This window comes from Hyla sarda, chromosome 5 (assembly GCF_029499605.1).
Source record: "Hyla sarda isolate aHylSar1 chromosome 5, aHylSar1.hap1, whole genome shotgun sequence".
NCBI lineage: Eukaryota > Metazoa > Chordata > Amphibia > Anura > Hylidae > Hyla > Hyla sarda.
Window position 1 is genome coordinate 363,994,462 of NC_079193.1, and position 13,643 is coordinate 364,008,104.

The 13,643-nt window shown below is 41.3% G+C and overlaps 1 protein-coding gene across 4 annotated transcripts in view; it reads right to left on the reverse strand.

Moving 5' to 3' along the window:
- The window catches only part of ADCY8 (adenylate cyclase 8), a 318,781-nt gene that overhangs the window by 14,170 nt on the left and 290,968 nt on the right, over positions 1 to 13,643 (reverse strand). For all 4 annotated transcript variants that reach the window (XM_056522765.1, XM_056522766.1, XM_056522764.1 and 1 more), the window contains 2 exons: positions 13,191 to 13,272; positions 6,462 to 6,620 (listed from right to left, as the gene is read on the reverse strand). In XM_056522765.1, the coding sequence (XP_056378740.1) occupies positions 6,462 to 6,620; positions 13,191 to 13,272 (241 nt within the window). The remainder of the gene's footprint in view (positions 1 to 6,461; positions 6,621 to 13,190; positions 13,273 to 13,643) is intronic.

Genomic DNA, 13,643 nt, shown 5'->3' on the forward strand with positions numbered 1-13,643 from the left:
CTCACCAAGGTCTCTAACCAGCGTGCACCATTTACAAACAGGATTTCTCTAGTTGTGCTGCTCTCCTGGGAATTTTATTTTAGATATTAATATAGATAGATAGATAGATAGATAGATACAGTGGGGCAAAAAAAGTATTTAGTCGGGCACCAATTGTGCAAGTTCTCCCACTTAAAAAGATGAGAGAGGCTGTAATTATCATCATAGGTTATAACCTCAACTATGAGAGACAGAATGTGAAAAAAAATCCATAAAATCACATTGTCTGATTTCTAAAGAATTTACTTGCAAATTATGATGTAAAATAAGTATTTGGTCACCTACAAACAAGCAAGATTTCTGTCTCTCACAGACCTGTAACTTCTTCTTTAAGAGTCTCCTCTCATTACCTGTATTAATGGCTCCTGTTTGAACTTGTTATCAGTATAAAAGACACCTGTCCACAACCTCAAACAGTCACACTCCAAACTCCACTATGGACAAGACCAAAGAGCTGTCAAAGGACACCAGAAACAAATTTGTAGACCTGCATAAAGCTGGAAAGATTGAATCTGCAATGGACAAGCACTTTGGTGTGAAGAAATTAGAAAATGGTGGACATACAAGACCACTGATAATCTGCCTCAATCTGGGGCTCTACACAAGTGGTGTCAAAATGATCACAAGAACGGTGAGCAGAAATCCCAGAACCACATGGGGGGGGCTAGTGAATGACCTGCAGAGGGTTGGAACCAAAGTAACAAAGGCTACCATCAGTAACACACTACGCCACCAGGGACTCAAATCATGCAGTGCAAGACTGTTGAGACCCAATTGGCTCCTAGCAGGCTATAACTACCCCTCCCCCTTATTACAATAATTAATTAAATAATAACTGACACAACAACAATTCAACTATTTTATGGGTGGGGATGGGCCACAGCTTTATTTATAAAATTACTTATATAAATAACAATTTAACTGTAACAAAGACACCGATTGGCTTCTTGCCAACCCGAGAGGTGCTGCCACACTGTCCTGTGTGGAGGTCTACCCCGGGTTGACCCCGCTTTCACCGTGTTCTAACCGTCAAGCTGTGACTTACAATAAACAGAGATACAAAAAAGGGAGGGAGGGAGGGCAAAACTCCGGGTACTGGGCAGATTGAGGGGGAAGGGAGGCACCACAGCTATAAATACCCAGGGGAGGGCCCCTGAAAGCCCGGGAAACTATTAAACCCCTGATTGGTGCACTCCTTCCCCCCCACCCATGGGACATACCACTATATTTACCCACAAGTTTTACAGGCGGGGGAGGGGGCTAAAAACCTTGCCTGTACATTTCTTAACCCCTTAACTGCTCACGAGTCAGGGGGCAAGCTAGTTATGCACAGCTTGCCCCTCCAGATGTATCCCCCTGCTTAAGCCAGTACATGTCCGGGCCCGTCTGAAGTTTGCTAGAGAGCATTTGGATGATCCAGAAGAGTATTGGGAGAATGTCATGTGGTCAGATGAAACAAAAGTAGAACTTTTTGGTAAAAACTCAACTCGTCATGTTTGAAGGAGAAAGAATGCTGAGTTGCATCCAAAGAACACCATACCTACTGTGAAGCATGGGGGTGGAAACATCATGCTTTGGGGCTGTTTTCAGCAAAGGGACCAGGACGACTGATCCGTGTAAAGAATGAATGGGGCCATGTATTGTGAGATGTTGAGTGAAAACCTCCTTCCATCAACAAGGGCATTGTGGATGAAACGTGGCTGGGTCTTTCAGCATGACAATGATCCCAAACACATTCTCATTCTGTCTCTCATAGTTGAGGTTATAACCTATGATGAAAATTACAGCCTCTCTCATCTTTTTAAGTGGGAGAACTTGCACAATTGGGGGCTGACTAAATACTTTTTTGCCCCACTGTTTGTAGCTGAATTCTGACAATCGCAAGTTACATTCTATGAAAATACATACAGAAAAATTAACATAACAGCACACCCATCAGTGTTACAAAAGCTGTGATATGACGATAATAATACTGCTGTTCTAGTGAGCAGGTATAATACCGTGGAGCAGTGTGTTATTATAATAATCACTATGTAGGAATGATAACAAAGCCGCCATTCACATGGAGTCACCATCCAATAACAAACACCCATCCCTGGATCCCAGGTGTGACTGTGTTCTGGGACCCTGGGCTGTGATTACATATAATACCCGGCTATCACAGCCGCACACGCAGGGCCCCTGAATGCCCAGCCGCACCTTAAATCAAAAATTCACTAGTAAATATAAATCCCTTTCCATTCGCCTCTCGTTTCTGGCCACCAATATGGCCGCCATTACCGTAGTTGTCTCCCACATCCAAGATTTATGAATTCTTCCATCTATAAATTGATTGCCCATCACTAGGATATTCCAATGCTTTCTGATTGCTGGGATCATCACCGCCATCAAAAGAAAACATTTTAGTAAGGATGTGTTGTTAAAGGGGTATTCCAGGAAAACATTTTTTTTTATATATCAACTGGCTCCAGAAAGTTAAACAGATTTGTAAATTACTTCTATTAAAAAATCTTAATCCTTTCAGTACTTATAAGCTTCTGAAGTTAAGGTTGTTCTTTTCTGTCTAAGTGCTCTCTGATGACAAGTGTCTCGGGAACTGCCCAGTTTAGAAGAAAATCCCCATAGCAAACCTCTTCTAAACTGGGCGGTTCCTGAGACACGTGTCATCAGAGAGCACTTAGACAGAAAAGAACAACCTTAACTTCAGAAGCTCATAAGTACTGAAAGGATTAAGAATTTTTAATAGAAGTAATTTACTAATCTGTTTAACTTTCTGGAGCCAGTTGATATATATATATAAAAAAAGTTTTTTTCCTGTATAACCTCTTTAAACTACTTTATAACCCCTTTAAAACTACTAAATGGAGGCCCCAGAGATCAGAAAGTGATGGCATCTAACAGCGATATTCCATCATGTGCTTGGCACAAGGATAAATTGAAGCTAGTCCTTTTTCAAAAACCCAAAATTGAGGTTATACAAACATTTCCCATGCAGTGACCACTAAAGGACAGATGCAGTATTACATTACGACCAGTCCTGGTTGGGTTTATGCCTTTTTCCATTGGTGTGAAACTGTGCAGAACTCCTCTCTCCAGGGAACTCCAGTTCATCTAGATGGCTGTATAATGTATGCACCTCCCCCCACCAAGGAGTTAAGTAACCAGCACTAATCACTGGTTAACTGTGACAAAAGAGTTAAGTTGCGCTGCACAGCAGCGCAACTTAACTTTTTGTCACAGTAAACCAGTGATTAGCACTGGTAAGTTGACTCCTTGGGGGGAGTGGGGTGTACACATTATACAGCCATCTATATGGCTGTATATTGCATAAAGTGAAGAGAGCGATACGTACCATCTCATACCACCAGCATTACTCTCATACTACATACAGATGGCTTTATAATGTATACCCCCCCTCCCTCCCCCAAGGAGTTAACTAGCGCTGCTCAGCAGAAACTCTGACATTAAAGGGGAACTCCTGTGGAAAACTTTTTTTTTTAAATCAATTGGTGCCAGAAAGTTAAACAGATTTGTTAATTACTTCTATTAAAAAATCTTAATCCTTCCAGTACTTATTAGGTTCTGAATACTACAGAAGAAATTATTTTCTTTTTGGAACACAGAGCTCTCTGCTGAATCACGAGTACAGTGCTCTCTGCTGACATCTCTGTCCATTTTAGGAACTGTCCAAAGTAGGAGAAAATCCCCATAGCAAACATATGCTGCTCTGGTCGGTTCCTAAAATGGACAGAGATGTCAGCAGAGAGCACTGTGCTTGTGATGTCAGCTCTGTGTTACAAAAAGAAAATAATTTCTTCTGTGGTATTCAGCACCTAATAAGTACTGGAAGGATTAAGATTTTTAAATAGAAGTAATTTACAAATCTGTTAAACTTTCTGGCACCAGTTGAGAAAAAAAAAAGTTTCCCACCGGAGTACCCCTTTAAGGGAAAGCTACATAAAAAAGGTGGCAGAAATAAGCTGCTTTACATATTTTGTATAGACAGGACAGGAGTGTATTTTTTGCTTTACGGCAGCTGCAATAAATGGGGGCCATTGACAGAGACGACATAGATCATTACAGTCTCCAGTTATGGAGTACAATCTCTCCCCAAGGGACCAGGGAGTGGCAGGAAGCTGTATATAGAGCCTTGATATTGTGTGTGTAATGTACTGGATGGATTAGATGTATAGTTTTACTATCATCTAATGATAATGAGACAACTCTGCTGGTTCTGTCCCAGTCTATACAATAAAGCTGACAAGTGGGCAACAAAAAAAGACATAGTCAGTTGAATATGACTGTCCTAGAACTGTAATAATAACATTTTTATATGGATAGTAAAAAAAAAACCACGGTAATAAAAACTCAAATTTTTTTATTAAAAATATGTTTATAAGGAAAATCTAATTTAAAGGGGTACTCCGGCCCTAAGACATCTTATTATCTATCAAAAGGATGCAAGACATCTTATCCCCCTCAATGCAAGTCTATGGGAGGGGGCGTGGCGGTCGTCACGCCCCCTCCCATAGACTTGCATTGAGGGGGCGGGGCATAACATAACAAGGGGGCGAAGTCGTGACATCACGTTACTCCGGCCCCACTATTGTGACCCTTCAGACACGGAGCGAACATCGCTCTGTGCAGCTGCCACAGGTGGGTGTCTGCATGAGAGATTGTGGGGGTCCCCAGAGGCGGGACCCCCACGATCAGACATCTTATCCCCTATCCTTTGGATAGGGGATAAGATGTCTTAGAGCCGGAGTACCCCTTTAAACAAATCTTTGTTCTGATGTTACATTTCCTTGGTGTGAATGGACAGCTATGTCTGATCATAGTATAGGGGGAGATAATGGAACCCGTGAAGTATCTTCTGTTGTCTCTACAGAGGTGGAGTTGTGCTGCTTTATTCCTTAGTATATTAACAATTTCCCCGCATTAAAGTAAGGTTTTTTTCTTTTTTTTTTTTTTATCATCTTCTTCACTATAAAGCAGCCAGAATGAACATAAAAGGTGGGAAATGGATTGTAATGGGGGAATCGTCTACCTGCACTCAACCAGTACAGAACATTTCTGTAGATGAATTTACTACAATAGGCACCGGAATAAAGGCTCTTTGTATAGAGCACAAAGCAATAGACAATTCCTTGAATTCAAGACTTGAGAGAGGTAAGAGCTGAAGGTCATCTGACATAGGTTATCGACACAGCAAGGACTTTCTTAGAAAACTGGATGCCCTGATCTTAAAGGGGAAAAAAAAAACAAAAAAAAAAACACCTGAACGACTTACAGAAGGCATAAATGTAAAAAGGGAAAATTAATAAAATCTTAAAAAAAACACAAAACAAAGCAAAAGACACAAAAAAAAAAGTTTTTCAGGGTTATCCCTTTTTTTATGTTTCCAAAACTCTGCGCTGTAAACATCCTACAATGGTCTTGACCCTTAGTATTACTATATATATATATATAAAAAAAAAAAAAGAAATGGTTGTCTAGTACAAAGTGATTCTTTCCATATGGTTTTACTAGTGTATTTCAAGTAAACAGAGGGGAACTCCCTCTCTGTCTGGAAGTAATAAAAAAAAAACAAAAAAAACATAAAGTAAAAAACAAAGAAAACAAAAAAAAATGTTCACACCATAAGGTGTTACCAGGTACCAGGAGGATGGGGGAGGCAAAATGTAATCCGCTCACATGACGCGTTTCCAGATTGTGTCAATCACTTCATCAGATCTGATGAAGAGGTCGGCATGATCTCGAAACGCGTTATCCTTTCCCACATTTAAGAAGAACCCCTTATGCCTTGGCCCCGATTGTGCAGCGCTTTTGTACAAAGCATTTTCTCCTACTTCATTCATTATTTAGTAGAACACTGAGGTTTTTTTTTAGTCAATGGGTGTTTCAGGTTTTGGACACCTCAAAGGTTACTCCACTCGTCAGCGTTCAGAACATTTAGTTCCGAAACGCTGGGTGCGGATTCTGATGATCGCCCTGCCCCCTCGTGACGTCACGCTCCGTCCCCTCAATGCAAGTCTATGGGAGGGGGTGTGACGGCCGTCACACCCCCTCCCATAGACTTGCATTGAGGGGGCGGGGCATGACGTCACAGGGGCATGGTGACCACCGGTACTAAATGTTCCGAACCCTGGGTAGTGGAGTACCCCTTTGTGACTAAAAGGGTTCACATTATTGACACATTTCATGCAACTGGCAAGGATCCCGGACTAGCCTTCTAACCTGCTCCCATGTTTGCTACAAGGAAGTAGTAACATTTTAAGAAGGGAAGAGCTTAGGCTCTTATGGGTGGGCATGGAACACGTAAGTCAGAACCAAGAGGGGCCATCCAATCAATTTCTGAATGATCCTCTATCCTATGTATGTGTTTTAGTGATAGATTTTGTCTTTTAGTTCTTCACACATACCTCATTATCTCGGTCTTTCTCTAAAAAGTGGCGCGCCACATGACTGGGTAGGATGTTCCTCAGCATGTTTTCATTATGTTCCCTCAATTCCGTCATTTCGCTGATTTCTTCTTTGGCTTGCACCCGCCACAAAAAATCCAGTCTTGCAGTGTATTCTAGCTGTAAAACAATAAACAGTTAATATGAAAGGAAACAAAAATAAATCTTAGCAAAAAAATATACTGTGCGCACTGAGACAGATTTATTATTAGGATGGGTTTACACATCGTAAAATTGATTTTATTTTACGTGCCGATTTTTCCAGGAATTGCGGCCAAATTTCCACTGATGACATTTTCAAACAAATTTTACCTTTTCATAAAAAGATGGATGTGGCCTAGGAAAAGGGCCGGGTATGGAGTGGGGCTTAAAGGGGTATTCCAGGAAAAAACCTTTTGATGAGATATTATATATATATATATATATATATATATATATATATATATATATTAGGGATCGACCGATATCGTTTTTTTAGGGCCGATACCGATAATCGGTGCAGGTTAGGGCCGATAGCCGATAACTTATACCGATATTCCGGTATAAGTTATCGGCTATTTAATCCCCTGTGACACCGCTGCAGATCATTGATTTAAAGCGGGCGCTTTAAATCAATGATCTGCAGTGACTTTTGCGGGGCCATAGGCCGCCGCCGCCACCACCCGCTTCTCTCCCCCTACCTGCCAGGGTGCTCCGGGCCATCCATCCATCATTCCTGTAGTGTCCGGGGGCGTTCCGGGTGGAGGGTGGTCCGGTCTGGGCTGTCCTTCTTCTCCGGCGGGCCTCTTCTCCACTCCGGGCAGGCTCCGGCCTAGTACGCTGCATAGACGTCGCTGCGCAGTGACGCCCGTGCGCAGCGACGCACCTGACGTCACGGCGTAGCGGCGTCTATGCAGCGTACTAGGCCGGAGCCTGCCCGGAGTGGAGAAGAAGGACAGCCTGGACCGGACCACCCTCCACCCGGAACGCCCCCGGACACTACATGAAGGAAGGATGGCCTGGACCACCCCCATTACGGGTAAGTTTAATTTTTTTATTCACTCGGAGGGTGGGGGAGGGGCCCGACCGGTATAGCGGTATGGGAAAAAATCCATACCGGTATACCGCCTAGCATCACGGTGGGGGGTGCGACGCGGTGCGGTGGGTCGGAGGTGCGGTGCGGCGGGTCGAGGGGGTGGCGGTCACGGTGCGGTAGGGGCGGTGCGGGGGGCGGGGCATTATCGGCTTATCGGCAAGATAATTGCCGATACCGATAATGCCCAAAATCGTGATTATCGGCCGATAATATCGGCCATACCGATAATCGGTCGATCCCTAATATATATATATATATATATATATATATATACATACATATATCTCAACTGGCTCCAGAAAGTTAAATTACTTAGATTTGTAAATTACTTCTATTAAAAAATCTTAATCCTTCCAATAATTATCAGCTGCTGAAGTGGAGTTGTTCTATTCTGTCTGGCAACAGTGCTCTCTGCTGACATCTCTGCTTGTCTCGGGAACTGCACAGAGTAAAAGAGGTTACTATCTTGCTTCTACTCTGGACAGTTCCCGAGACAGGTGTCATCAGAGAGCACATAGACAGAAAAGAACAACTCAACTTCAGCAGCTCATAAGTACTGAAAGGATTAAGATATTTTCATAGAATCCGAAAATACAGACAGCAGCAAGAACAGGAACGTGAGTGACGACACAGAACTTCATTAATGAGTGGCTGTCAGTATTGGATTGGTGGGGGTTTGGCGCTATACACCATTGCAGATTGGCTGACTGGTTCGGCTTTGGTGCTCCCTCTAATAAACCTCAGTTTCTTCAATCAGCTGGTAAATGGGGGGGGGGGGGAGGTTGCCAGGAGTCAGAATAACCCTGATAAACAATCCGTTCACCATCCGTTCGCAGGATCGGAGAATTATGTCAGTCCTTACAACCCCTACAATAAATGTAGTAATTTTATCTACTTGGAGAGGGGGCAATAAATAGGTTGATTGTTTTTGAACTAAAGAAAACTAATTTAAATAAGCAAAATTATACATAAAAATAATCTAAAGTAAAAATCAAGACCATCAGCAAAAGAATAAAAAAAAGTTTTGTCTTAGAATGCAGTGAGGCCAAAAAGAGCTGCGTCCTTAAGGGGTACTCCGCTGCTAGACATCTTATCCCCTATCCAAGGGGATAAGATGTCTGAGTACAGGGGTCCTGCTGCTGGCGTTCTAAACAAATGCCGGGTTCCTGTGGCAGTGGTCGTGACATCATGGCCACACCCCCTCCATTCATGTCTATGGGAGGCCGACACGCCTCGGGCTCCGAGCATTCTGAACAAAATGTTCAGAACGCTGGAGCACCCCTTTAAGGGGTACACCTGTCTAATCTGACAAGACAAGCAACAAATCCTCTAAGGCTGAATTCACACCTCGTTTTCAGCCTACGGTTGCCGGATCCGGGCTGGGGGAGTGGAAAACCGGTTGCTCCCGTACCCCAGCTGGACCGGCGCTGAAATCCATTTACTTTAATGAGCCGACCGGAGTCAAACGGTGACTCCGGTCGGCTAATTTTTGACCCATATCCGGTTTCCTGATCGGACATAAAACCTTAGTATACTACGGTTTTAGGTTCGGTCACAAAACCGGATATGGGTAAAAAATTAGCCGACCGGAGTCACCGTTTGACTCCGGTCGGCTCATTAAAGTAAATAGATTTCAGCGTCGATCCGGCTGGGGTACGGGAGCGCCCGGTTTTCCGCTTCCCCAGCCGGATCCGGCAACCGTAGGCTGAAAACGAGGTGTGAATGTAGCCTTAAAATTAAACTTTCAGATTGACTTGTTGATCTTATGTCTTGGTCATCATTTTGACTTTTCGGTGTTGCTGCGCCATTCATCGTCATTCACCTGTAACCCACTGGGACCATATGGTCGATGGAGAAAATAATTCTCTTTTTGTGAAAACCATTTCTTCTGTACAACAAACATACAGCGTTGTGGCTGTTTTGCCTTTTCGATGGATTATGGACAGACACACAACTTTTTTATTTTCTACCTCGATTCTCTGATCTATCCAAATGAATTTCCGCGATTCTTGCCAGCCAGTGTTAGCTTTTAGCAATTAACAATTTGTCAGCGGGTCCCTGAGCAATTGTTCCCACTCGCTGCAGACAGATCGGCTTTTCGCTTTGTCTTTTTTGTGTTATTGTTTTTATATGAAATTATGTGATGTTTTCTGTTTTGTATAAAATACAGTAATGGCCTCTTGATATTACCTGATGCAACACAAGACACACATCAAACTGTAAGAGAGGAACTCCGGTCTCCGAGGACATTAAAGGGGTACTCCACCCCTTTACGAGGTAGGGTAAAGCCACATGTAGAAGAAAGATGATACCCAGCACTCACTAGTAATGCACAGTGAAGATTTATTATGCCATAGTGTAGTACAAGGACACATTTTGGTGTTGGAGTCTTCCTCAGCTGTCTGCCATAGTCTAGTATAGTACAAGGATGCGTTTCGGAGTGGGAGCCTTCCTCAGCTGTCTGCCATAGTGTAATACAAAGACGTGTTTCGGCGTTGGAGCCTTCCTCAGCTGTCTGCCACAGTGTAGAATAGTACAAGGATGCATTTTGGCATGGGAGCCTTCCTCAGCTGTCTGCCATAGTGTAGTACATGGACGTGTTTCGGCGTGGGAGCCTTCTTCAGCTGTCTGCCATAGTGTAGTACAAGGACACTTTTCGTCATGGGAGCCTTCCTCAGCTGTCTGCCATAGTGTAGTACAAGGACACGTTTTGGCGTGGTAGCCTTCCTCAGCTGTTTTCCATAGTAAGTACAAGGACGCATTTCGGCGTGGGAGCCTTCCTCAGCTGTCTGAAATAGTGTAGTACAAGGACACGTTTCGGAGTGGGAGCCTTCCTCAGCTGTCTGACATAGTGTAGTACAAGGACCCAGCAAGACATTTATATCACAAAGGTAGAAGAAAGGTGATACCCAGCACTCACCAGTAATGCATGAAGACTTATTATGCTATAATGTAGTACAAGGACGAGTTTTGACATGGGAGCCTTCCTCAGCTGTCTGCCTATGGCAGACAGCTGAGGAAGGCTCCCACGCTGAAACGTGTCCTTGTACTACACTATAGCATAATAAATCTTCATGCATTACTGGTGAGTGCTGGGTATCACCTTTCTTCTACCTATGAGATATAAATGTCTTGCTGGGGCATTCGGACACAGGTTCTACTAAGATACTAAGAAGCCCCGTTGTATGTAATCCTTGGCGGTAGATTCCCATTTTGTGGCTGTGAACATTTCAGCATACTAGTTGTTGGCAAGACAGTATCCATATCTAAGTAACCATTTGCTTGTACAGTACTGTATATAAGGCACTGACATAATGCAGAGCTGAAGCTGTGTCCCCAGGCAGCCAAAACTTGGGGTACTGCCACGAAAGTGATTAGAACAGCTGCTAAGGATAAGGCAAATGGATCAAACTAAAGTCATGAAAGAAAAACAAAAAAAACAAAACAAGCCAAGAAATGGGAGAGAGCGATAAAATAAAAAATCACCACTCATTGCCTAAAAAACAGAGACAAATGTCAGGGGTTCTACGGTTTTATCACAGAGGAGTCAGTCAAGCTTACACATATCCAGGGCCAAAATAATGGTTTAGGGGGGCCCTTGGGCAAAAATATTTTGGGGGCCCTTCTGTTTTTTTTTTGGAAGAAAGAAGACTTGCTCAGAAATATCAAAATGTGCTCAGCTAAAATGTAAAAAGTAATACAAAAAGTAGCACGAACACAACAACACGAACATTACCATTCCAAGAAATCTCCAAAAAATACCGCCATACAGTGTATAGAACAATACTAATGTAATGCCTAAAAGACAGAGCTATATTGTGTTAAATAATGTCACAGTGTGCAGCATAGGAGCAGTATTGTAGCAGTTATATTCCTGTACATAGGGGCAGTATTATAGTAGATATATTCTTGTATATAGGAGCAGTATTATAGTAGTTATATTTTTGTATATAGGAGGCAGTATTATAGTAGTTATATTCTTGTATATAGGAGCAGTATTATAGTAGTTATATTCTTGTATATAGAAGCAGTATTATAGTAGTTATATTCATGTACATAGGAGCAGTATTATAGTAGTTATATTCTTGTATATAGGAGCAGTATTATAGTAGTTATATTCTTGTACATAGGAGCAGTATTATAGTAGTTATATTCTTGTATATAGGAGCAGTATTATAGTAGTTATATTCTTGTACATAGCGGAAGTATTATAATAATTATATTCTTGTACATAGGAGGCAGTATTATAGTAGTTATATTCTTGTATATAGGAGGAGTATTATAGTAGTTGTATTCTTGTACATAGGAGAAGTATTATAGTACCATAGTTATATTCTTGAACATAGGAGCAGTATTATAGTAGTTATATTCTTGTATATATGAGCAGTATTATAGTAGTTATATTCTTGTATATAGGAGGAGTATTATAGTAGTTATATTCTTGTACATAGGAGAAGTATTATAGTACCATAGTTATATTCTTGAACATAGGAGCAGTATTATAGTAGTTATATTCTTGTATATATGAGCAGTATTATAGTAGTTATATTCTTGTATATAGGAGCAGTATTATTGTAGTTATATTCTTGTATATAGGAACAGTATTATAGTAATTATATTCTTGTATATAGGAGCAGTATTATAGTAGTTATATTCTTGTATATAGGGAGCAGTATTATAGTAATTATATTCTTGTATATAGGAGCAGTATTATAGTAGTTATATTCTTGTACATAGGGGCAGTATTATAGTAGTTATATTCTTGTATATAGGAGGTAGTATTATAGTAGTTATATTCTTGTATATAGGAGCAGTATTATAGTAGTTATATTCTTGTATATAGGAGGCAGTATTATAGTAGTTATATTCTTGTATATAGGAGCAGCATTATAGTAGTTATATTCTTGTATATAGGAGGCAGTATTATAGTAGTTATATTCTTGTATATAGGTGGCAGTATTATAGTAGTTATATTCTTGTATATAGGAGCAGTATTATAGTAGTTATATTCTTGTATATAGGTGGCAGTATTATAGTAGTTATATTCTTGTATATAGGAGCAGTATTATAGTCCTTATATTTTTGTACATAGAGGGCAGTATTATAGTAGTTATATTCTGATATACAGGGTCAGTATTATAGTACTTATACAGTATTTTTTGTAAATAGAGAGCAGTATAATGGTACTGTAGTTATATATTTTTTCCATAGAACTAGGCCAATGATTACAATATGTTCAGGAGATTTTATTATTATTTTTTTTTTGAAAGCTGATCTCTTGGCTACCTGTTAGCACTAATTTTGAGAACCACTGATTTAGTGTCTACCGTATAGACCATCAGATATGTTACACACATATGCTTAGATATTATCCATATTTTGTGATACTGTGCATTCTCTGTGCATTGTTTTTATGTCCCAAAAATTATACAAAATAATAAACTGTAAATAAAAAATAAAAAAATGTAATGAAAATTTTTGAATGTCATGGCAGATAAATTAACCAAAACAATATCTCCATCAGGCGCCCTGAGCGGCGGTGACATTTTACAGCGCATCCATAATAAAATGCCAAAGAGTCATGGGGAGTGAGTGAAAGAAATGCTTTGTCTCACCTGCTGTCCGTGATAGAAGACGGCTAAGAGGAACATGGCCATTAGCAGCAGGGAGGCCTCTTTGGTCCCCAGGAAGTCTGTGCTGGAAAATAGATAAAGCAGCCATTGTCACTCATTATGAGGATAACACTATAGCACATAGTGGATGGGAGAAGATCAGTCCAATGGGTAATGCAGCACTTAAAGGGGTATTCCAGGATCAACTGGCTCCAGAAAGCAGATTTGCAAATTACTTCTATTAAAAAATCTTAAAGGGGTATTCCGGGCAAAAACATCTTATCCCCTATCGAAAGGATAGGGGATAAAGATGTCTGATCTCCTTGCAGCAGTCCGCGTAGTCTGCGTAGCTGCGTCTTAAGTTACACCCCCTCCCATAGAAATTAATGTAGGGGGCATGGTGTAAGACGTCACGTCCCCGTCTCCGAAGTCCGGCGGTTTCCGAAATTTCAGACG